We start from the raw sequence: 25,934 nt of genomic DNA, 5'->3' as shown, positions 1-25,934 counted from the left end.
ATGTTCAAGAGCAAAGGAGAGAGGCCATTTGCTCTAATGAAGACCTTCTAGAAAGCATCAGATTTCAAGGGCTAGAAATCTTTGCTTAAAAAAAATTGCATCTTTCTTTTCTTTCCAGAAAGATAATTGTGGTGCATACAATTAGCACAAACACTATTGCATTAATTTAACACTTCAGATTCCTGTGCTGAACCTTGAGCACATAGAAAAATCCTTGCAAAATATCTTCCTTTTTACTAATGAGCCCTGATCTTTTATTTTTCTATGAAATCTGTTGTGAAATTCTAGGTTTACTGGGTCAAATTTTGAAAAATGCTGTTCTGCTCTAGGTGAGCCACTGCCTAGTAACAGCAGCCTGGCTCTTTGGGGATGCTGTTTCAGACTGCATGAGAATGTCTCGAGACACCAAGTCAGCTGTTGCTGTTTCTGTTTCACACAGATACTGCAGTCTTCTTCCACAGCTTTACCACCACAAGATAATTGTTGTTGGGGAAACTTTCTGTTTTTGTCTCACTAAAAATGCGTAATCAAAGTAGCTGATCATGTGACCCTTGCACTTCAAAATGGACTTCTCTGCTTTTCTTCCATTCACAGGCTGTTTTCAAAATCTCCTTTCTCCACAAGTTTTTCCCGTGAACCATCTTGAAGGAGTTACTCTGTTGCTGCCATTGCAGTGTTTATCAGGCTCCATTTATCTTTCCCACCATTACCTTTAGTGTCCTTTACCTTTAGGGTCCATGCACAGCCTCTGGATGTTTTCCAGGTGTATTTTGCTACATAAGTTAATGCTCACAGAATGCTTAGGTATTGCAATCTGATCTGTAAGTCTTAGAGTACTGCTGTGTCACTTTTGCTGATTTTTAAACCTGAATTAATGTTTCTAACTAGGTTAACAGTTTGTTTGGTTTATTTGGGGATTCAGTTTTCTCATTATAGCTTGTTTCCTGTGTTTGTTAGTGAATATTGTCATCTTCCTGCTACAGCTTTTTTTCATTCAGGCTTTTTAGAATACTTTCTATATTTGATTTTATTCCTTGTGTAGATGATGTCTAGGGTAAAAAATATTTCCAGTAACCAGTGTATCTAAATGCAATGCAAATTGACTAAGGAATTTGATGTTTTAAATGTGATGATTGAAGAATCAAAGCATATACATCCAAATTTGTAATCCTCATAGAAAGTCTTGTTGCCTAATTCTGAAGGGAACCAGATTTTTTTTTTTCCTACGTGTGCCTAGAAGAAATTTCACAGTGTTCAGCAGAGCATTAACTCAAATGTTCACTTTTTTTGGTGAATAGTTCTAGTTCAACAGACAATTCACTTCCCTACATGTGTTGCCTTTATCTCATAGGTAACAGGCTCTTTTGGCTAAAAGCCTCTCTCTTTGGAGCTTGTTTCTTCTACTTGAAATGAGCACTCATTGGATCTGAGGGGGAATGCCACATGTAGATGGCTTTTGACTGATGGCCATGGTACTCATCAAATGCCAGGGACTGCTTGTGCAAGGACCACCACTGGATAAAATATTTCAGTAGCCCATGCAGCACTGTCAGGACATCTCCTTTCTGAAAGTCCTTTTCACTTGGTCTTTGACATAGTAGATTCTTATTGTTGCAATCAAAATTGTTCAGCTGTGACAGGCTGGGCTGGGCTGGCTGTGCTTCATTTCCATACCTGAAATTACTAGTGATTGAAATTACTCCTCTAGGAGACCTGCATTTTAATTTTACTTCTCATTGTTTAGTAAATGAATATTCTTGAGTTGCTGAATGTAAAAGAGATGCTTCCTCTTAAGTTTTGTAGAACACAGATGGCTGTTTGTAGCCTTGGGGATAGATCTGTACGTATGTGTCAGTTTTCCATCATGAATTGTGCCTGTTGGGAGGCACTCCTGGGAGGATCCATGCTATCAAGACTGATGTTCTCCTGGGTGTTGACAGAACTTTGATGTCCAATAAGGTTGATTGACTGGAACTAAGGAACTGCATTCAACATTCATGCAAAATTCTGGTTTAAGTGGCAAAATGTCTTGGTGGAGTTGACGCATTCAATTAAGTTGTTTCAATAGAATAGTTCAAGTTAGTCCTCAGCAGGTGTAATTTGGTTTGTGAATGAGTTGGGTAGTGGCAGCTCTGCTTTCGTTTGGGCTAATTGTTGTGAGCTGTGATGAATTGTACCAGACCTGTTGTAGAGTTCATGATAAAAAGTTTCAGGTGTAACCATGAGGATTTAGAAGTTAATCTGTTTGGGAGACACTCCCAGTCGCTAAATTACATGCTTGAAGTTTTGTAATCCTGTTCACATCTATTACAACAATGGAAAATGAAACTTTTCCCGGTGATCCTGAGCAGAAGGTGGGTCTGTGTTACCCTTGCCCCATAAAACCTGTGCATGCACAGGAATGTGTACAGCTTTCAGGGCTCTGTGCCAGCTTAAAGTCCCAAGGGTCCCTGATTTGTTGGAGTTGCTGTTTTAAAAACTTAGCACACAGCACTGCTGTAATAGAAGTACTTCATTGTATGCTTGAAGAGATCTGCTGAAATGACCAAGACATCAGAAGCAGTTATCCATAGGCCTGTGCCTGGTACCTTCAGATTCATACAGCTGTTAACTTCTGTAGGTCTGTCTCAAATTGGACAGTAAAAGACTGAAATTGTACTGCTCTGTATAAGCCTGAAGTACATTGAAAAACTGTCTGCCCCATTTTATTTTTTCTTTTCTACAGATCTCTTTGATTTCATCTCTATGGAATTTTTGAAGCTAGGTTTGTAAACCAGTAATTTTGTGCAAAGCACAAATTAAGAAATGTAACAAGAAAATACATGTGTAGTAAGAACGTGGTAATAATTCAAATTTTCTACATGCTCTAATAGTACTGATCTTGGAGATAAGTAAATGTCTTAGTGTAATAAAGGACCCTGAGGACACATCACATATGTTGTTGCAAAATATCCTAAAGGGCTGCTGATATCTCAGAGCTCTGAGCTGGGGTTTCTGCCATCATCATCAAGCTATAGGCTATATTATTAAAAATGGCTGTTCATTGAGACACTTTTAAAAAGTGGACATTTGTTTAGAGCTCTGAATATGAAATCCAAATTACCAACACTTCCCTGGTGTTTTGTTTGAAAATTCAATGGCTTTTTTTGTTGATGTATGCACTGTGTGTAACCCCAGCTGGTTGGGCTGTGCTTCCCATCAGCCATGGTCTCCTTCAAACTGGGTGTGACAGATTCTATAGATTCTCCAGTTGACATTGTTTCTGATTATCTTTGCAACTAAGCTGCAGACCTAACAGATTTACAGGGAAAAAAAATCACTAAAATGTCTTTAGTTTTGTATTTGGATAGGAGTGCATGTTTATGTGCAATTAAGCTATTTAGGGTGGCACATAATGATTTAAACTGATTTGGTGAGCTGCTTAGTGTGTGCATGTGAGCATACATGTACATAAACATGAATAACTTTATCTGTGACTGCTTGAGGCTATAGATCATTTAAACTGAATTTTTATTTTTGTGCACCAGTAAAATTATTGCACAAATGCCAGGAAGAATAATAGTTATGTAGTGATGATGGTTTTTTAAAATAAGAAATTATAGCAACACTGGTTTCTCTCTCTGAGAAGCAACAATAGTGGTGACTGAAGGATGGAAAAATAATTTATGTAGAAGCAAAGTGCTTTTTGTTCTGAGAGAAACATACATATATCCACTGGAAGATTGTTATTCTGAATTTGCTTCAGTGCCAAGGAGGCTCAGTTTGGGATGGCTTTCTGTGCATTGCAGTTAAAGCCTCCCTATGAGAGTTTTAAGTGGGTTTCTTTCCCATGTGCTTGGATTTCCATAGGTAAAGGGGAATAATGATGCTGACCTCCTTTGTGCCTTGAAAGTACTGCTGAGAAACATTATATAAGAATTGTGTATTATTATACAAATCATTCCAGTTTGATCCATCTGTGCTGACCTTTTCCATCCATGCAGTGAGATTACCGTGACTCAAGGCTGATGGGTCTCATTGTGTGCAGCTTATCACTGTACTCACTGCTCTTGTGCCCCAGGACATAAATCAGTGTAATCTTTTTTTGTCCCCGGATGATGGGTGTTATTAAGACTTGGCATTTATTTAGAATTTGGTCATGTTTAAAGCTTTTGCAGTTGCTTTAGGATAGTATATATAGTTACTTTGATGATATTTCTGCTTTCAGCTGAATACAGAAATCTGTTGAATGTTTTGTCACATCTACTTTCTCCTAAATATAATAATGTAATAATAATATAATTATATAATGATATAATAATATTTGAAGCAATTGAAGTCACATGAGTATCTGGACCATGATGCTACTGGGAGAAAAAGAAAATGGTAGGGAGTTTAGTTTTAGTTTTAGTTGTAATTAGTAAAACTTTCTGTTTACTATTTTTTCAACTACTGACAAACACGAAGAGCAACTTCTTACTGTGAAAAATTTGGTTGTTCTTTCTTTTTGGCCACTGTGGATAAGAAATACCTCACTCATAAAAACAAACTGGTTCTTTTTCATCCTATCTGTATTTAAAAATCTACACTTTCACATATTTATATTTGCCAATGAAGAAAATTGAAAGTAAGAACAAGGATAAGGAAACATTTCTATGAAATCTTGGTCAACTCTTAAGATTGTTTTGACAACACTGCTGCCAAATGAGGTATTTGTGCAGGGATTAGAAGGTGAATCCTTTTTATTGACATTTGAACACATACCATATGTAAGCAAATATCTTTTTAAAATCAAGATCAAGTCATTTGAATGACTCTTGTATTTACCCCAGTGGTGCCCATATTCCTTTTTCCAGGGAGCCTTGTAAATGAGGGCACGGTGCAGCAGTAGCTGCTAATTAGTGGTTTACTAGTGTTTTTTCCAGGGCTGCTCAGTAAATCTGGTGGGTTTGTGTGGCTTTGGTCATGGGTCTGCACATGTGTGTGAGAGAAGTACATCCATACAAATGTTCAAAGCAATCACAGGTGCAGCTGGATCCCCTGGATCCCAGTCTGCGTGGTGCAGGCTGAGAAGGAAGCAAGCTGTGCCGAGTGGTGGAGGTGGTGGCCGTGTACATTGGCTGTGCTGCTGTGCTCATTGTCCAGTGCTGGGAGCCCCACATGGCCACGCTGGCACAGACAAACGTGGCAGCCCAGTGCCCCTTGCAGGCTGGAGACAGCTCTGTGCTGTAGCCCTGTGGTAAAAGAGCTGGGAGCCAAACCCAACATTCTACAATTTTACTGTACTTGGCCATGTGACCTTACGCTGTCAGCACCAGAGAAAGTAATTTTTCTTTTCCCTGGTAAGAAAAGGGGCAAGGAGAAATAGTATGGGAGCTGGAGATAATGGGATCAAAAGTTTCAGATGCAGCAGAAAAGAGGAAAATTCCTACAGCAGTACTGGGAAGTGACACATCATTGATGGCAAAAGCCTGGAATGAGGGGAGAGACTAGGTTTTGATGGAATATGCTGTCACAGCTTGGGAAATCCTGGGCAGAATCCTCTAGCAAAAGTAAAACTGGAAACTGTTCTCTATTAGGAGACCTATTTTGAGCTCAGCATGGGAACACAGTGTATGTAAATCATGAATTACTGTCTTGTGTTCTCTGGCACTACCTCACAAAAGGTGTTTCATAACAGAGCAAAGATTTACTGGGCAGGTGGGTTTGCAAGTGTAGGAGGTTTATATTTGTTTTTCTAGGTGAGTTACATGACTGAATAATTCATTCATTTTATTGAGCAGAGATGCAAGCTGCTTCTGAAGATGTTTTCAGACACAGATTTGCCTTTTGGAAAATTAATATTATGTAGTAGTATTACTGCATATGCCAACAGAAGCTATACAAAACATAACATTATAATTTTAACATTACAACGTAACATTACAATACAGAACATTGGAACATCCTAGTCTCAATTTGTTTGTATTTCTCATATATATCTGTCGAATATTTTTTATTCAGGTGAGAAGGTGAGACTTAGCATAAATCTACATCTTTTCTACTTTTGTGCTGTAACTACAGAAGATAAGATCTTTTTTTCCTCTCACTTATGTTGCCTCTGCTTCCTGTTGCAGAGAAGTTACTTTGTTGAATTTATCATTTTTCAGTAACCTAATGGAAAACATAGGTATCCTAAAATAAAATGTAGAAAACAAGACCATGATTCAGGACCAAGTGAGAAAAGAAAATTGGGCAGTGGAGATGAACAGGTGATGTGAACAGAGATGTGTAACACCACTGAGTCAGCTTGGGCCATGTGGGCTAAGCTGAGTCTTGGCTGGCTCCTGTGGGAGGAGGGCTGGTGCCTGTGCTGCTCTGGAGGGACGTGTCACCTCAGATGCCTTCAGCTGTGGTCTGCAGTGCCAGAGAACATTAGTAGCTCTCCAGGAAACAATCCTTGTCCTCATGACCCCAGCTAGACCCAGGCTGATTCTGGATTACCAGGCAGTGGCAGGTCTTCCTTATATTTGGTTGTGCCTCAGAGCCCATCCCTCCCCATGCTGGATTAGGCTGTTGTAGGAAGGGGCCGGTGTTTGATTGATCCCAGCTCTCCTGCTTTGAAGCTGTCACAGAGAAAGGAGCTGCTGCCACCACAGTGCATGCTCAGGGCTTTGAAAGGCTTGTGCACAACGGTTTGAACGCTCAGGGGGTAGCAGTGGTGCTGCAACAGTTTTGATTTAAACATTAATTCCAAATAATTGAGATACAAGATGCAATTTGGGATAGAGGAGGAGCAGCAGTATTTTGGGGCTATCAGCTCAGAGCTGCTCTTCTCTAGTAGACAGGATGACTTAGATCCATGAGCAGTTTGGGATCACAAAGGTGATAAACATCTTGGGATGGGAACACACTACATTGGAGATGGCATGGGAGACTTTATTGTGACATCCAGCTGCCAGCTCTGTGACTTTGGTCACAGGTGAGTTGTAAAGGCATCACTTTCTCCATCTGTACAGTGGCAGGCTGTGGTTGGCTTACATCATCGATGACTGGAACGCTCTGGGACAGTCAGATGAGGAATGGTTAAGGCTTTGGAGGTTTATGGATTTGTATTTTGTACATGTGATTAAGATTGTAAATAGGATTTGTATGTTGGCTTCTTTTAAAAGTATTCTCATTATTTTCACTTCTAATGCTGAGGAATGTCAGGCTGTGTGCTCTTTGTCTTAAGCAAGAATGAATTGTTTCTGGAAATAAAATACATGCCATTTTGAAAGTAAAATAGTGAAGGTGTAGTTTTGTGAGGTGTCCATCTGCTGAGAGGTCTGGAGGTTACATGAGGGTGTGTTCGCAGCAAATGAGACAACAAAGCCAAAATGTTAGAGCGGTGTGAGAATTTGCCAAAGCATTTTCCACAGGTTACTAAGGAAGTAATTTAAAACTGTCCTTTTACCGCCCTTTTTAGGTAATATTTCAGTAATTGCATTGCCAGTTTCCAGCACCAACTCTCCGACTAAGATTTTGCCAAAAACCTTGGGACCAATCAATGTGAATGTTGGACCCCAAATGGTAAGTTTTGCAACCCCAGCCTGTGTAACTGGCTGTGACTTCCTGGTGGTGTAAGACAGGAACACTCGAGGAACTTGCTGCCTCCTGCCTCAGCCACAAAGTGCCCCACCTGGATGGGAGGTTGCTGACCTGGGGGCACGGCAGGCCTGACATGCCAGAACTGCCACTCCCAGCTATGCTCTTGTATGTGCCCTTAGGGGGTACATATCTTCTGGCTTTGAATGGAAATTGAAACAGCTTTACCAGCTGACATTTTAACTATTACTCAAAAATATATTAAGAAAAAGCCCTGATTATTGACACTCCTTGAATGTTTTAAGTCATGTTCTCACCAGCAAATCTCCAGCATTGTAAGAGTGTCTTTGATGTGTTGGTAGAAATTCTAAACTTGTTGAAACTACTCTTCTTAAAACTCTTTTCCTGTCCATGATAACTGTATGTGTATATTGATGTTCCAGGGATTTTGGATCTAGTTTTGAGAAAATTAGATTTTCTGGTGGTCAGAGAGCTAAATAGGCAATGCTGTGAACAGTTTCTAGCAACCTGATACCTTCTTGCCAAGCACTTAGCCTGAGTGCAGAACCAACCAAAATTGATGCATTTTGTAAAAATGGTGTTGGGCCTTTTTCACGTGAGCAGTGTCTGCTGTTCTGTGGGGGGTTTGTCCAGCTGGGCAGAGGGGCACACACATCACAGCCACCCCCGTGGCACTCCCTGCTCGCAGAGCTCTGCCCCCAGCACTGGCCAGGGGCTGCCTGCCAGGAACAGCTCAGTGCGTCAGCGCTGGGGTCTGTGCCCTGTGGCACTGCACTGGAACAGTTCTGCCACCGAGGATGCGTCCTGGCAGCGCAGCAAATAGCCCACAACAGGGAGAGTGCTCACTTAATGCAGTTCCTACTCTTATGACTGACTTCTCAAGCCCTGCTTTTGGTTTCAACTGCTTGCAATTTAGATTCTATAGCAGTTAGAAGTTGCAAAAGCTACTGCGTGATGCGAGACACACTTTTTTTTTTAATTTTTTTTATTCTTCTACTCAGATGCTTTGCAAGGATAGATCTATATTCAGAAAACATTTTCTTAAGAAATAGCCATTAACGCAGGCTTTCTGAGACACCCAGCTGTGTTGTAGCAGGCTGTTTAAAAGCGAATGCTCACGAGCTCTCGGTAGTGGCAATGTTAGCACTCCCTCATCAGTTAGATGTTAGCATCTACCTGTGTTAGCGACCCCTTGTTTGATTAATTTATTTCTTTAGGCCTTATTTACCCGCAGTGGGTTCCATCCGCTGGGGCCGCTGCGGGTCCCTCAGAGCAGCGCAGGGGCCGCGGGTGCCGTGGTGCAGGAGCGGGCGGCTGCCGCTAGAGGGCGGCGCGGGCCGGGCCGGGCTCTCGCTCGCCCCCAGGACCATCGGCACCTGCCGGCCGCGGCCGCGCTCGTTCCGCCGGGCTCCAAACCACCAGTCAGCCTTCCTGCCTCAGGCCGGAAGTGCCACCTTTCCTGTGCCTGCCTGCGAGGGGTAAAGCTAGGCGCCTTTGGGTCTCCAGGATCAACCAGGACCAGAAATCAATACATAACCTGTACCTGTGTTTTGGTTTCTCTAAAATTCTCTTTTTCCTCGGTTCTGTCAAACTGTACATTTGCAAACAATAAATGAGATCAATGTATGTCTTTAAGACAAAATAGACATGTATGTAGTCACAACATGGTACAGGGGGGATGTGAAATAATGCTCAATGAGCTAGGGAGATGGGGAATTCTTCACATACCATTTTTCTACTTTTCTAAACAATAATGATGGATAGCAAACAAATTCTGTATACTTATCTGTAGTTCTTGTGTATATATATATATATATATATATATATATATATATATATATGCATATATATACACACACACTTGCAGTACCTATATATCTGCTGTGTACTTACAACAAGCATATACTTAAAACAGTTACCAGAGTGCCTTGGGATGCTTACACAGATGATGGATAAGTTAAACAGTAAAGGAAACTACAAAGTTTAGTACAGTCGCTACTCAAATGTCACTAATAAATGGAGTAAAATAAAACAAAGCTTTATAAGAGTAAAAAGCACTGTCCAAGCAGCTTTGGTATGAATCTTACCATAATGGAATCAAAATAATTAAATGTGGTTTATTTTAAAGATTAGATAATCAGTACTATTTCACTTTAAATATTATTTAAATAATTTGGTGGCCTACTTTGAAAAATGAACTGGAATGTGATTTAGAAGTCGAGACTGGGTGTCCTGGTGTTAACCAGTGTACCTACAATTTCACCTACAGTTTCACCAGATAAATTCTATCTATATCGTAAAGACTTTACATTGAATTCTGTAGTCACAATTAGTTGCCAGAGCGCCTTGGAGTCTTGTGAATGCTAGAAACTGCAGGGAATGCTTTGCCTGCAGCTCAGGTTGTATTCGGTATGGACAATTACAAGAGACAAATCCATTGGAAAGAAAAAAAGGTCATATTGATTACATTGATCAAGAAGTTGCTTAGATGTACTCATGAAGAAACAATTGGATGTCTATAGGTAGAGATCCTATCTGCCATACCTAGGAATTATTTGGAATCATTTGTCTGGTTCTTGTCCATATGAATAACACAGTAATACAGTACAATTAATAGGAAATTAGCAGCGCTGTAATGACTTTACTGTATGAAGATCTGATGCCATCTTTTCTGTATGTTACAATTCTGGTACAGAATTGTTATTACTTTTCTTAGTGCAATACTTAGTATGAATTTTGGGCTGTAGTAACCTGTTTTCTTAAGAGAGCTGTGGTTTTTATTGCTGAATTTTACAGATCATAAGCACACCGCAAAGACTGACCAGTTCAGGGAGTGTTCTGATTGGGAGTCCGTATAACCCAGCTCCAACAATGGTCACACAGACACACATAACAGAAGCTTCCGGCTGGGTCCCAGGGTAAGGCTTTTGTCTCACTTAAAGATGTCTGAGCATCTGTTCTGATCTTTTCCATTGCTTATACTGTTGAATCTATACACTGACTTACAGTTTCTAGTTCTTGCACGACTAAATGAAGTATGGCATGTGCTTTTCAGACTGGGAGGCACTTCTGATGTCTGGAGTGTGTGAACACGAATTATAAGCACTAGTCACTGTCTGCTTTAATTGTGGTTTCTGACAGTGTCTGTTTCTTGGTGAAAATGGAGAGTCACAACAACTCCTGTTAAACAAAGCCTTTATTTTTTCCATTAGTTCATGGTATATCTATGTAGCACTGCTATTGAGCACAGCAGCAGGTGCCTACAGGGGGAGATTATCAAAAACACTTCAAAAGGCATTTAATAAATTCTAATAGAAAACTTTAAATATAATCAGTGTAGTATTTTTGTTACTATGCTACATTAACAACAAGTTTCATGGGGTTCTGAGGTGCTCCAGCCAAACATGACTTTCTCTCTTTTAATTAAATCTGGTCTTTACATTGTTTCTTGGCATTTTGTTATCAGTACTGCTGAGCTTAGCTGTCTCAAAAGAGATGTTTGCCTCTTTGCCTCTGAAAAAGTAACATATTTCTGCATCTAGATTAATTTTTCTCATCAGTGATGAATGTATTACCTTTTCAACAATAGAGGTGGGAAATGGAGCATGTAGTAAAGAGCAGAAATGAGAGTGCAATGTTTGTACTTGACTTTCTCCATTTTACTCTGTCAGCAAGGTCTGTCATAGGTTGTACTTCCCAATTACTGTATTCCCCCACAGAGAGTCAATAAATTGCATGCCTAGCCACACAGTTTTTAAGCTGAATTTTTTTGCTGAGTATGTGTTCATTTCCTGAAATACCTTTTGAATGCACTTAGTTCTGATTTTATTTAGGAAGGAGTTGTCAAAAATTACTCTTTCCCTGCAAATTTTGTGAAATGTGGAGGCTAGGCAGATGTTCTTTCAGCACTCAGAAGAGGGACAAACTCTACTGTCTGGTCACAGCTTGGTAAACCAAAGAATCAACACGCCCAGCTTTCTGAAGTGTCATCCAGTGGTGGAGAATCCCAGAGCAGCCTTGTGGCAGTGCATCCACCACCAAGAAGCACCATCTTTCTGTTTGTGTGCATCCCTCAAGTAGAGACACAGGATTTCCAATGAGCTTTATCTTTTGCTTCATCCATAAAACGTCTCGAGATGACTCCAGACAGACCACAGTCTGTCCAAAGTCAATAGTGATCCATGTGGAAGTCTGTACAATAGGCCATATTTTCATTTGAGGAACAGAGCTAAGGAAGGGTCTGTGGTATTCCTGAACTGAGGTGGTGAACCCTTGCTGAAGACACTTCAGAAGACTGTTTGCTTTACCCATTGGTTACTTCCCAGGCTCCAAATTATTTTCAGAATGGGAGGAGCACGTTGGCTGGCTGGGTTGGGCACAGGCTCTGGCAGCCTGGTGTGCAGAGCAGGGCACAGCTCTCACTCACTGCCGCTCCAGGCCCATGCCCCGGGCAGCCCCCCACCCCCAGCTCCTCAGCCCCCAGTTAAGCACCATGGACAGGAATCCCTTTGGTGCTGCTGAGGGAGAGGCCTGGTTGTGCATTCTGGATCACACAACCGAAGTGTGCTGGCTTTCAAGCACAGGTTTTCAAACCCATCGTTTTTGTTCAGATGCAGCAGGAAAAGGCAGGTCTGGAAAGCAGCTCCTACTTGTTGAGGGGAATAAACAGGATGATAAGGAATGGCCAGTGATTGCAGACTGCTGCTCAGAATTCATGGCAGCTTCAGAGGCAGTCTTCAGCTCTGTATGCATCAGCTCTAACAGGAATATGTTTAGTGTTTTACACCTTGGGGTTTCATGTAAAGATTCCTGAACATTTACTGGCTTGAAAATGTAGGATATATCTTATGCACTGTTTAAAGACATTTTTCTTCCACGTGGAGGAATTTTAAATAAGAATTTCAAAGGAGCCCAGCTTCTCCTTTTTGATGGTCTTCAGACATCTAGCTTACACCAGCACTTCCTGTAGTTCCAGGTGAAGTGACTTCCCTCAATTCCTATGGTCAAAGCATGGTAAAATTGGGAACAGAATTTGTCTGGCAGTGAGCTTCAACAACTTCCTCCACGAGTCCTAACTACCTTGCCTCAAATTTTGTCAAGCTACATGTGTTGTATTTTTCCCTTTCAGTAAACATGTAAGAGCAAACACTAGAACCAGGTAGGCCCCGTATACAGTGATTTTAGTCGTCTACAGATATAATGTTATTTTCAACTTAAGTTTGAATTGTCTTGTCTTAGGGAGCGAAAACGGACTCAAGAAATTATAGAGTCAGATTTTTCAGAAAGGTGAGTGTTACTGAATGTATTTTATGTATAGAGTCACACTTGGTTTACTTCAGATTTGCCTTTCAGAAAGACGACTGTCCAGTTCCTGCTTTCAGTAGTTTTCACTCCTTCACATCAAAGCTGTGTTGGGGTTTTTTTTAAGTCTGCTGGTGTTCCTTTTTACTTGTTTTTGTTTCTTTTACCTGTATTCTGTTTTCCTAAACACATTCACAATTTTGAAAACCATTATTGTTTTTTCAATAGTTTCTTTAGCTTTTTACTGCTGATGGGGGCCCTTTTTCTGTAAAATAACAGCTCTCCCTGGAACACATTTTCAGAGACTAATTAAAAAAAAGAAAAAAAAACAAACCCAAAACCAACACAGCTGAACTTTTTAAAGACTTCTGTTGAATTACACATCCAGATCTAGTTTGTGTGATAAAAACAACTGCTCCTGTTTTTTTTTTCTATTACCATTACCTAAGCTCTTGCTTTTCTGGAAGAAGGGGAATGGAAAATAACCCTGACAGTTTGCCAGTTCTTAATTTGGCACCTTAAAACCCAATGAATATGTACTTACTCTCCACAGAAGAGATTCTTGTATCTATTCTGTGATGGACACATCATAGGATAGATGTGTATGTATGTATATATGCTATGATGTGTATATATATATAGATATAGATATATTCTGTGATGGATACATCTTAATTCCCCTAATGACCAAGTTTAGTATCTCCTGCTGTATTTTAAATAGGGATGTCTGAGCCTTTCTATTTTAGGCACACACATCAGAGATCCACATAAACTTGGCTTCCAGGCACATAAGCACCCTGCGATTTCCTCTTTTTTTTCATTGTTCTTTTGTGAGACCACCTGGAGATGAATTAAAAAATCCATTTTAAGCATCTTCCCAGCAACATGTGTTCAAATGCTATCAATGTAGAAATAGTCAAAGAAGGGGAAGGGGCTCTAGTACATTTTCTTGCCAACTTGTAAGAAACAAGAAACTGATGCAGAAGTTTTATTTTTCATTTAGATAGTCCAGTTTTCTGTGGCAAAAAGTAGACCTTTTGCTGTGCAACAAAGTAGCCTATTAACATTCAATGGATTAAAATAATGCTTTTCTCTTTTCAGTAAGAGAAGCAAGAAAGGAGATAAAAATGGGAAGGGTCTGAGGCATTTTTCAATGAAAGTTTGTGAAAAAGTTCAACGTAAAGGAACAACTTCATACAACGAAGTAGCTGATGAACTCGTATCAGAATTCACAAATTCTAACAGCCACCTAGCAACAGATTCAGTAAGCAAATATGTGTTGAATTTTGTTATACCAATACAGATTTGTCTGTTCTATCATGGAATTCTGTTTCTGCACTGTCCTGCCACAGTCCATACTCTCCTTAACTCTCACTTAACTAGTTCTCAAATATAAAGACTTACCCTTTTAAACATAAAACATAAAAATATAGAATTAAGATGAAGAATTGAACTCCCTCTAAATTATAAACAAAGTAGAGGAATCCACTGAAATAACTAACTTTAAGAAAAGGCTACTCTTGTATATGTGGTCTTGTCAGGCTTTTTGACTGTGCCAGACTTGCCATGATGGCATTTCCTGCAGAGATGCTTCAGGAAGGCCTGAAGCTTCCATTTGCAACCAAGCATGCTCATGTGGTATCCAAGGGGCATCACAGATGAAGGATCATGGTTTGACACCACTCTAACCAGAACTGCCATTTTGGCATTTGATCTTCTCCATGTCTGTGGAGGATGCGTTCAGTTGCTTTTCCTTTTTTAATTCAATTCTTTTGTTGTAATTAGTGTTGTATTGTTTTCTTAGCAGGCTTATGATCAGAAAAATATTAGACGGAGAGTTTACGATGCCCTCAACGTCCTGATGGCAATGAACATAATTTCAAAGGAGAAGAAGGAAATTCGATGGATCGGCCTTCCTACAAACTCAGCTCAGGAATGTCAGAATCTAGAGGTAAAGGGAGGTACATGGGAAATTCTGTTTTGTTCACATGTTGTGATAATTGAGTTGCTCTTTAGAAGAGGGATTGTTTTCTCAGTTTGAACCTGATTGGTTTTGATTCTTGTGCTCTATGAAAATACAAATTTTGATATTGGAATAAACTGAAAAAATATGTTTGTATATACTTAGTTCAGTTTCATTTAGTATACATTACATTTAGTTTTTAAAAAAAGCCAAGCTCTTCACCTTACAAAAATGGACATTGATTAAATCAGGGATTATTTTTAAGATTAAAGTCTGTAGTACCTTGGATTAAGCAGAAGAAAGTCAAAAGAAAGTTCAGTTATGCTCACAAAATGGTTCACATTTAAAGTTAGACCAATTCTCTATTAATATCTGTACTTGGAAATATAATTCAAAGGAAATTAAATTGAAAAATAATTCCTGCTGGAATGTCAAATACTAGTTATGAACTGCCAGAGAAAGCAAAAAAAAGTTACTACTTATCAGTTATTTCCATTACTTTTTCAGCAGGCTAAGAGTTACAGTGTTTTTTACTGGGATGCCAGAATTTATATGCACAAATGTTGCCTGTCCTTCAGGCCAAATGTGCTATAAATAAAAAGCACAAGTCACTGTATTTATTGTAGCATGCTGTAATGGCTGTCTGGAAATACATCTCAGCTTGTGACATTTGGGCATTAGATATCTTAAAAGGTGGGTGGGTGCCTCTCCAGTACAGAACAGTTCTTTTTGTGCAGGGTCATTTACATCAATTGTCTTTCTAGATGTCGTAAGAGAAAAGCTTTTACTGTCCTTGTCCATTACAGCAACTTGAAAAATACATCCATCCAAGGAGAATGCATGTGTTCAGTCATTATGCTTCAGGATGTTTTTTAAATTCTGGTTAAATCTACATTTTGTATGCATTCATGTGAATGCATTGTCTCCAGTATAGGTTATTGTTACAAATATGGAACTTGAATTTCATGGTCTCATCTTCAATAATCATATGCAATTCACTGTTTCAGCTATAATTACACATGCACATAATGGAAGCCAGGCATATTTTTCAAAAAACGTTGCTTCCCCTGACATAATAGAAAAGAATGTAAAACAAAGCTGCATTTTCATGGTGTGAAAATCAAAATTAATTTTGGTTTTAAAGCTGTATAAAGTGGCAACTGTTCTTACAGTTTAAATCCATAATAAGATTACCAGTACAAAAATCAGTGCAAAAGAGCTTGTTAATTAGAAACCATGCCTGAATGACATGAAAATCTGTAAATTTTCATGATTTTCATGCTAAATCTGAAATCTGTACTGCTTACTGGTTTGAAGAGTCCCAGCACAGAAAGCCATCTGAAAGATGCATTTTAAAGTGTGTGAGGAGGGCACCACCACAAAGCAGCATTGTAAATAAGATAGAGGAGTTTGGGCCAGCTAAGTTTTAAAAGACTACACCTAGACTGCTGTACCTGTAGGGTCAGCACTGCCCTGTCTCAGCTCTGCGTGTCCCAGGTACAGCAGCTTGACCACATCAACCAGTAGTAACTAAATTGCTGCAAGAGCCTGTGCTCCTGTAGAAAATGTTACCTCTACTCCTTGCTTTTGCTGCAGTCTTCTCAGTTTAATCCAGTCTCAAATAAAAAGTGGAGGTCACTAGTAAGATATAGGTGATCAAAAGCCCACCCTCCATGTATTTATGTCTAGTAGCTTGCAGCTAGGAGAACAGTGGGACATGCACAATTCCAAAGGAGTGGAGGGCAGAAGGGAAAAAATCCCAAAGCATCTCCTCCAGCAAGTGTTTGATTTGGTGCCAATTGGCACTCAGTGCAAGACAGAAGAGGCAGAATGGGGGGGGGGGGGGGTGGGACAGGACATAATAGCCTCTTGTAGTAATTAAATCCTTACTGGAGTTTAAATTGTTGACAAAGAAAGACATTACAGTCTGCCAGACCTGTTTAATGGGGGAACTCTTATGCCCATGCAACTTGCCCCTGTTTACAAAGAAAGCCTGTTCAGTTTGGTACAAGGGAATGGACAAGGTAACTAAGTATCTTGATGCATTTGCATTTATCTTTTAAGATAGAAAAACAGAAGCGGATTGAAAGGATAAAACAGAAGCGAGCCCAATTGCAAGAACTGCTACTGCAGGTATATTTAATTTTAATTTTTTCCCCATAAATGAAAATATCAAGTGCAAATCCAACATGTTAGACCCTCTGAAGTTCTTCCTAGATTTAACTAACAGCTGTGACATACTAAGGAGTGAAGTTTGACCCCTGTGACCTTTCTGGATTCTGGTAGGGGGACCTCTTGCTGACACTCTGTGGTTCAGTTTTGCCTGCTGTAAACCAGCATGCTCCATCTGTGTGCCACAAGCTTTCCTCAGTGTTCTGCTGAAGCTCTGGCAACCTCAGTGGGAATGGGAACAACTCACAAGTCCCCTTTGTTGACTCTAAGTTCCCCCAGAGCTACCCTGAGTCATTCTTCAAATTTTCTTTTGACCTAAGCTATGAAGTTCGTAACAAAACTTGTGTAAATGTGTGCAGAGTTGTTTTGGGGGATATAGACATATCTAGATCTTAAGAGTGGAAGGATGGCAAATCAAACACCTTTATCTTCTGTTGCATACCTTTGAGATGACTTTTGGCTTTAATTGCTGAAATATATTTCAAATGCATCTTGTTTATAAAGTAACATTTAAAAAATATAGTTATGAGCATTCCTTAACATTCTAGTCTGTGCAGACTTTTAGTAGTTTAAATGTAATGAAATGATTTTATGAGATTACAGGCAATAAGGCTGTATTTTTTTCCTGGTTCCACTACACTGATACAATTTTCATGTAATTGGTATTCACTGAAACTTTCAAATATCTAATGCTTCTTCTTTGTTCATCATCAAAAGCTGTTTCTCTATTTAGGGTACAATTGGAATTCTATCTGTCTGACCCAATACATCAGCAGTTCCTCCAACAGTAGCATGAAATTACACTGGTGAAAATAAGGCAACTCAGGCCCTCTTTTTGTCCAAACATTGACAGAATTGACTCCCTTACTGTCCACAACTGTTTTTATTGCCCTGATTGTGTTGATTGCCAAAGGGTTTACTAGTCCTTTGGGATTCTATCCATCTTTTTTCCCTTAAATGGAAGAAGCAGTGCCTCAGGTGGGTAAGTACATTGACTTCCAGTCCCTCAAATAACATTTCCTAAACCCACACATTTTCATACACATGCAGTCAGATATAAGAAACTGGCAGGCAGTGAGTGGTGTCACAAACAGCACCTGCTTAATAACTTCCAGAGGAGAATTTCCAAACTAATTATTTTGAAAGAGAGAAGGTGGTGATGGATGAGAAGGGAAAGAGAATAAAAATTACAGATACGGGAAGTTGGGGAATTTTTGTTTCAGTGTAACTATCTCGTACCCTGAGGTAATTACACATAAAAAGTACCAGAGAAGACCTCTGACTCCAGAGCCTTTTCAAAGGGACTGGGGAAGCATTCTCCAGCAAGCCTTACTGCTCCTTTCTTGTTTCTTCTCCAGGGAGTGTGAGGGAGGATAGAGTCAATAGTATATGTGTAAAAACTTGGTTTAACTTCTGCTCCTGGTGAACTTCACTAGTGCCAAGAGAAAGGCCATAACTCACTTTTTGACAAAAGATTACTTAAGGTATTGAGAGTTAGTAAATAAGACCTATGAGGTTTCATTTCCTAGAAACACTGATGTCTGACCTTTCATTGTCAATGATAATTTTTTCTTTCTTTTGTTTTACAGCAAATAGCATTTAAAAACTTGGTACAAAGAAATCAGCAAAATGAACAGCAAAATCAAGGCCCTCCATCTTTGACCTCCACAATACAGCTGCCTTTCCTCATAGTCAACACTAGCAAAAGAACAATTATAGACTGCAGCATATCAAGTGATAAGTGAGTGTTTATGGAATTTTATCATTTAAATCTTGTTTGTGGCCTCAAATTTTTCCTCAAATAAGTGAAGGAATTTTTTCTAGTTTACTAAAAGTAATTATTGTATTTATATTTGCAGCTGTCACTTCAGGGGATTGCTTGTTTTTTTTTAAATATTTAATGCTATTGCAGTAATAATATGAATGAGTTTATTAGCACTGCCTTACAATCTCTAGTTTGCAGGCGGACTTTCACTGTTGTAAAAGGCACTTCAGGCTGACATTTCAAAGAGCATTCACTGCACAGGAGAAATAAATGAATTAAACTATTTGCTAGGACAGCACTACATTTTAAAGCAGCCATGTGAATTCTTACTCTTAGTATGCTTAAAATGTACACAGTCAGAAACACAAGGTTATCCATGTGACACAAAAGTAACATACTCCAGGTGATGATAAGAACCTTGAAAGTGTTTTTTAACAGCAAAAAATGATTTGAAAGAAAGGATACAAACATTTGTAATACTGTCTTTGTGAGCAAACTGCTACAGTTGCATTCACATTAATCTGAAAATCTTCCAGTTACGTAATTGTGGATGCTTGTGCTCTTCATCCTGTGAAAATATGGCTGAAGTTTGAGGTGCTGTTACGTTAATTGGTAATCGGCTCACAATCAGTTTATTAGCTGAAAATAGCTGGCTTTGCTCTAATACTGTAGATTACAGATTTCACTCTGTGGTATGCAAATCCTATACTGAACTTCAAATCAATCACACAGCGAAAATAGACAGGCTCCAGTAACCCATGCACCAGCATACAAAATGGCAATACAATTAAAAGTTGAATTTTTATATAAAATTAGACCGAAGTCCAATATATTCTGTGACAAAACTTATGGAATACACTCATGAGTTCAGCAAGTTGGAAATTTTAGGATCATTTTTGATTTAGCATAATTACAGCCTTATTCTATAGTCACACTAGAGAGGTCTTCCTGCTCTTTTAAACAGGACTCTACACTTAGGTTTGGAGTTGTTAAAAAGTTGAACAATTTCATACTGAAACTTTAGAACTGCTGCTTTGAGTTGCTAGAGATTAATCTGGCATTTGGGACCAGAGTAGCGTAAGACACTTCTGCGCTCTCCAACTGTGTGAAAACATTCCTACCAAAAGTGAGCACACCAAAATTATTGAAGTTGTTGATACTTCAATTTATATAACTCAGCTTTGGCAGTATGTCACCTGGAGGTCATTAAATGTACAACCCAAATTAAGCGTGCTTTCCACTGTGGTTGTTATTTGTGCAACTAATTAGGGCAGTAGCAATAGGTAAACAGTGCCAGAAACTGCTGTTTTAACCACTGTTACACTGGTCTGCTAAATAAGGCAGTTAGCAAAGGTGGCGACTTACTGGGGAGCATTTGTGCTGCCTGACTCCATCACTGATCAGCTTCAGTGCTTGCTCTGCACTTGATTCCAGACTGAAAGCCACTTTTTAAAGGGCTTCTATTTTTCTTTCTTCTCCAAATAACATTATATAAAGCACCCATGTTAGTAAGTCCAATGAAGAACTAAGCTTACAGCATTAGCAACTCAAAATTGTATTTACAGATGAACTTCTAAAGGAAAGTAATTGCTTGGAAATGTTGTACATATAATGCACAGGGCATTAGATTACCAACTGAAAATTCTGTGTATAAACTCAAGACCTTTCAAGCTTCCTGGTTCAGGTATCAGAAAATAAGTATTAGAAAACAAGCTAGCAAGAAAATTGACATGTGACATGAGCCTGGAGAGATAATGCAAGACCTACCAGTGACTTATCTTTTAGAGACTGTATCTCACAGATGGGTTGTTTTTCCAAGGATAAATGTTTTGTCAGCAGAAAAAGAGGTACTGGAGACTAAGCCTTATTTTACCCACCAGAACTGTCCAGGCTTTTAATATCTGTGATGACAATGTAAGGCCAGCCTAAGTCCCCCTGCACTTCTTAAAGCTATCAGATGTTTATATCTGAATTTATACTTTGATATGCAATTAGAAAAAAACCCCAAACATTTTGAGAGTCCTGCAGCAGAAATGGTGGGTTGTGAACACATAGGACTCTGAACAGACTGCTTTTCTAGCTGCATCCAAAAAAGCAAAATTATACCAAAGTAACTAGGTCAGTTCACAGGAGGAGTGTTGCACATTAGAACAAGAAAGTGAAATGTAAAAGCAGAAAAACAAAATAGGTTTTTTGGTGACCTTATTGGCTTTAGTGCAAGTGAAGGTTCATGTTTAATAAGGCCTCCTTCTTCCCCTTTGAATCTACTTAGTGAGGTAGAAAATTTTAAAATTTGTTCCTCCATTGGGGAAGTTACTTTAACTGGGCATGTGCCATTTTAAACCTGTAGGCATGCCAGTCACAGAAAAGAAAAAGCATTTCTTGCACCTCTCTTTCGTTAAGGACCCTTTACAGAAAACCAAGTCTCTAGATGCTTACCTCAGTGCATGCCAAAACCATCAGAGAAAGAATAGGCAAGAAGAGCACAACTATGTTCTGTTCAGAATCATCTATCTTTTCATTTTTCACATGCAGATTTGAATACCTCTTTAATTTTGATAACACTTTTGAGATTTATGATGACAGCGAGGTGCTGAAAAGAATGGGAATGTCCTTTGGGCTTGAAGCAGGCAAATGCTCAGCTGAGGACCTAAGAACTGCAAAATCTCTGGTGCCAAAAGCTTTAGAAAGCTACATCACAGGTAAGTTAAATATCATGCCTGATGAAATCCATAATCTTTCTTAACTGAAGCAAATTTAATTATATTAAATTTTGTATGTAACATTTGAGGGTTTGTGGGACTTAGTAGGGTTGGTACATGAACCAGTTGTTTTACTGTTCATTTTGGAAGGTTTATCTTATGCTGTTGATGTAATGCACACTGATTTATAACAGTGTAATGTGTGAGCTGCATTATGAAGAAATTATTTCTTAAATAACTAATTTGACACCCAGAACAAATTAATGCGTTAGTACTAATTTTGAGTAAATGAATGTATGGAGGAGCAAACTGGAAGAAGGCAGCTTTTCCCAGGTTGAGGAAAAGGAAAGAAAAAGAGCATCTTGAACTGGTTGGGTGTAATCCCTCAGGAGCCAGCAGGTGCCACCTGAGAACTAAGCTTCTCTAAATAAGCAAGAGGCTCCAAAGACTTCAGGACAGGTGACCCAGGCAGCTTTTACCTCTCTGTTTGAACAGGTTGTGCTTAGACACAAAACTAGAAATCCTTCGGTGTTGCACCAGTGGACTAGAGCTGCCAAAATCTATCGCTTCCTGTGGTTATTGTCAGTGTGTTCTTCTTACTGTACCTGCAGCTTAAACTTAGCCCAGCATTTTCTCAAGTTTGTGGAGGTACTTTATCTGTAAAGGAAGTGCTACTTAATTAATTACTGCATACAGACCTTTTTTTTTGAGAAAAGGAAACAAAGGTCTTGCTCTAACTTCTCTACTGCTATATATAAATTAAAATTCAGTTACATTTGATAAAAGTAGTACATTTTAAATGGCTTAACATTTCAAACTACATCAAATGTGCTTATGTTTATTAACACTTATTTGTGTTTTCCTGGTCCTCTTTTCCTGTGGGTTTTTAAATTGAGATTTCATATTTTATTTTTGGTTTTGAAATTACACCTGAAGTCTTTATAGGCACAACAAAAAGAGAAGTTGAAAAATCTTGGTTTGTTCTTCACAGGTTCATTCAACTCAACGTTATTTACCATGTGATTTATCACCAATGTAAAAAAGGAGAAAGGAGCAGAACTCATGTCTTTTTACAGTGTTGCAATGCTGAAGTTACTTTACTGTTCCGATGTGTCAAGGATCAAACAAAAATTTCTCTTTCATTTTAAGCCTGCATTAATTTACCTCCAGAGAACAGGGTTTCCTTTGCAAAAAACCTGCCCATTTCTGCATCTCGACCCAGGTGCTTTCTGTGTGCTCTCCCTGAGCCTGGTTCCAGGTACTAAACTGCAGGCATTGTCTAGCAGAGGAGCTTGCAACAATTAAACAAGAACTATGTAGCAAAGGGCTCCAACCAGAACAGTTCCAGTGGAAAGGCGGGAATGAGGTTGCTGTCTGAGTAGAAATATTCCACTACCTGGGACAAGCAGAAACTCGTGGAACAGCAATCAGAGTAGCATCTCCGTCTTTTGGGCTGTGCACATCTGACAGGCACTTTACGCAAAACCAAGTCCCACCTTTGTTAGTTGAGTCCTGACTACTAGAAATGAGACTGCAGATTTAAAAAGAAAACAAACCAGGAAATAAAAATTCTGAGGTAGTAACAGTTGGGGTAACATCTCAACTTATGTATCCCACTAAGGCAGTGGGAAAACAAAGTGGTGCAGTTTAGGACTTGTTTTTTTTCCCCTCTGTGAAGAAGTGCTCTGCTGTTTACCTGTATAATTAGCCATGACTAGAAAATGGGCTGGAGCTGGAACTAAAGAGCTAAGAGCACCCACTGCCTGAATGAGTTTGTTTAGATGTCAACAACACTCCCATGCAGCATTTGTACATTAATTACAAAAGCTATTGAGGGTATTGCTTTAGAGCCTTCTCAAATAAAGTATAAATTTCTACCACATGTATCTACTACAAGATATGCCTAGTACATAACAATGCCACTATTAGATTGCACTGCATCACCTTGGGCAGGTTTATTCAAACTGCTTTCCCTGGTTTCAAGTGTAGCTATTAGTAACTGATGTACACTGCTAGAAGAAATAAGTATTTTCATTGTAGACACACTTTTAATTTTGATAGACTTTTCCATACTGGAAAGGGCTTCAACTCCCCATCTTTCACCAGCTTCTTATCCCTTGCTTCTCAGAGCCCACTGGAAAATTGTATTTAGAAATATGAGGCAATGAAAATACAAGGCAGGGATATGCTTTTATGAACCACCTTTCTGCCATGCTTCTACCTTGCTTTTCAAAAAGAAAACTAATGAGCTATTATCCAGAAATGTTAATAAACCACAAGCTTACTAGCAGTGTCTTGTTATTCTTCTGGAATACTAAACATGTACACACAGGTACACTCCCTCAAAATACCAGAGAACAACTCTATGGCACAGCTTTATTAATCCAAGTACAATGCAGTTGTTCCAAATGGTTTAGCCTCCTCCTGCACAGACAGTCAGAACATGTTCTCTGTAACATGAAACCTGCATTTAGAGCAATCTTGATGAAAGACATCCAGCTCCATCCACATTTAACTGTTCTCATCTATTCTGTCCTCACAGATCACCCTAAAACTGCCACTTGTTAACCTTTGCTGTCATGTTCCAAGGACTGCTGCCAGAACAACATGCTTGCTAGCCTTGCTTTGTAACATGACATTTAAATGCATTGCTGTAACAGCTTCCCACAGCACAAGCCAAGGTAGCCTGTGGATCCATCCCAGTGGATGGTGAGCCAATTAACATGGCTGTGTCAACCTGCTTAAAACAGCCCCTGTGCTAGGCAGCACTGCCAAATTTAAGAGGAACCAAAGCTTGACAAGAACACAGAAGGACAAATAAGAATGTATATGTAACAACCACAGTTATTCCTCTTACCTGCTGGTATAGAACAATTCTAGATAATTATAGTAGTGCAGTCCCAGTTACTGCTACTGTGCTGTCTAAAACAGGCTTGATTAGGCTTAGAATTTAACAGTAAAGAATCTAATTTCTGATTTAATTCATCCAGTTGGAACCACATGCAAGTACCACGGAAAAGAACTAGACAGTCTTGATAACTTTGATGTTAACTTTGTGTTGAGATGGAATTTGGGTAGGCAAATAGAAATGCCTTGTCTAAGGAACAAATTAAAAACAAATTAAAAATCCTGTAAATGTAATTGGGTCAGTGGACTTGTTTTGCTGATTCTCTTGGCAGAAATGTACGTAACTGGAAACAACTGACAGGCATAACTTGTTAGGGAATTTGCAAACAAGTATTATGGGGGTTGTAAGTAACCTTTTCACATCCCTCAGGGAGCTTTTAACAAACTACCTCAAGAAATACAGCATTATTGCCAGACCATTTTAATTGGTCCCCCATTTCCTATCCCTAGGGAGGAGAATGCCTTACATGTCTCATATGTGGTGTACAACAGGCTCTCTCTCCCATTCTTGGCACCAGCCCTCTGCCATGGGCTGTGCATGTCCGCAGCTGCTGCCCAGCTCTGGCTGGTGACAGAGTGCATGAGGAGACTGCCCCACTGCCAGCCATGAGAGCACCAGGCTGAAACTGCCTTTGGCCACCAGAACACACACAACAACACAGAGAATGCAGTGAAACCACCCAGGCAGTATCTCAAACCCAAATAAATACAATTCCTTTTGTACCTTCACCAAGTGGGGCCAGGGCACTTGGAGCTGTCAGGGCATTTCACAGGGTCAGGCTGTGGCACTAAGTTTCCATGAAGAACTCCAGAGCTCTTATTTCAAGTACCTGTGATTGTATACAGCTGCCAGCCAGGTGCATCTTCTCCAGACAGAGGGAAAAGCTGAGTGCAACTCTTAAGTGCATCCACAAACACAGGATATAATTTCATCTTGGTTAAACAGGACTCATCTACAGTATAAAACTCAAGCTACTGGTACCTTCTAAACTAAATTAAGGGATCCTTACTGCAAAGAGAATGCAAAGTTTAAAATCGTAAAAGGAAGAAAAAATATAAGTAGCTATCATAAATAGTTATGCTTTTTTCTAGATATGTCTGCAGGATTTTCATGGATAAACCAAGGATTACTTTCAAGTCCAGCACAAGCAGTTTCCCATTTCGAGGCAGCTGGAGGCACTTATGATGCTAAATCAAGGTAAATAAAATATTTTTTTATTTGATGACAATTATATATGCTTGTGGTACATCAGTAACCTTGCTATTTCAGACCATTTGCATGCAGGAATTGAGGTACTTTTCTATCACAGTTGATTTTGATTGTGAAAAAAATCTCTAATTCTGTCTTACCTGAAGGATAATTATATTTGAAGGGTCGAATCAACATGCTTTGAATGTTGATCATACCAGCTATTTTGTGCCTATCTTTCATAAGAATAGAATCACTTTCAAGCCTCTTTTCCTGACTAACCTTAAATTCCTGCCTGGGCATGGACTACAAATAGATAATTACATGTGGATAAAAGCCCAGTAATATCTCTGAAGAATGCACAGGAAT

General features: G+C 39.3%; 1 protein-coding gene across 7 annotated transcripts in view; it reads left to right on the top strand.

Annotated features, from left to right (window-relative positions):
• Positions 1–25,934, top strand: part of TFDP2 (transcription factor Dp-2) — a 52,111-nt gene that overhangs the window by 18,778 nt on the left and 7,399 nt on the right. The window contains exons 4-13 of one of the 7 annotated variants that reach the window (XR_015773437.1): positions 7,427–7,530; positions 10,363–10,484; positions 12,805–12,852; positions 13,969–14,131; positions 14,672–14,818; positions 16,895–16,963; positions 18,592–18,743; positions 21,303–21,469; positions 21,965–22,117; positions 22,461–24,129. Coding sequence is in view for 6 of the 7 variants with exons in the window: in XM_014256158.2 (XP_014111633.1) it covers positions 7,427–7,530; positions 10,363–10,484; positions 12,805–12,852; positions 13,969–14,131; positions 14,672–14,818; positions 16,895–16,963; positions 18,592–18,743; positions 21,303–21,469; positions 25,469–25,574 (1,078 nt within the window). In the remaining variant the exon portion in view is untranslated. Of the gene's footprint in view, positions 1–2,249; positions 2,355–7,426; positions 7,531–10,362; positions 10,485–12,804; positions 12,853–13,968; positions 14,132–14,671; positions 14,819–16,894; positions 16,964–18,591; positions 18,744–21,302; positions 21,470–21,964; positions 22,413–22,460; positions 24,130–25,468; positions 25,575–25,934 lie in introns of those variants that run through there. The other 6 variants (XM_088060923.1, XM_005527061.3, XM_014256158.2 and 3 more) reach the window with 6 other exon arrangements.

Source organism: Pseudopodoces humilis, chromosome 11 (genome assembly GCF_049639895.1).
Source record: "Pseudopodoces humilis isolate 2021_Gansu_Grassland_sample_001 chromosome 11, ASM4963989v1, whole genome shotgun sequence".
NCBI lineage: Eukaryota > Metazoa > Chordata > Aves > Passeriformes > Paridae > Pseudopodoces > Pseudopodoces humilis.
This window is presented reverse-complemented; position numbering and strand designations above follow the sequence as displayed.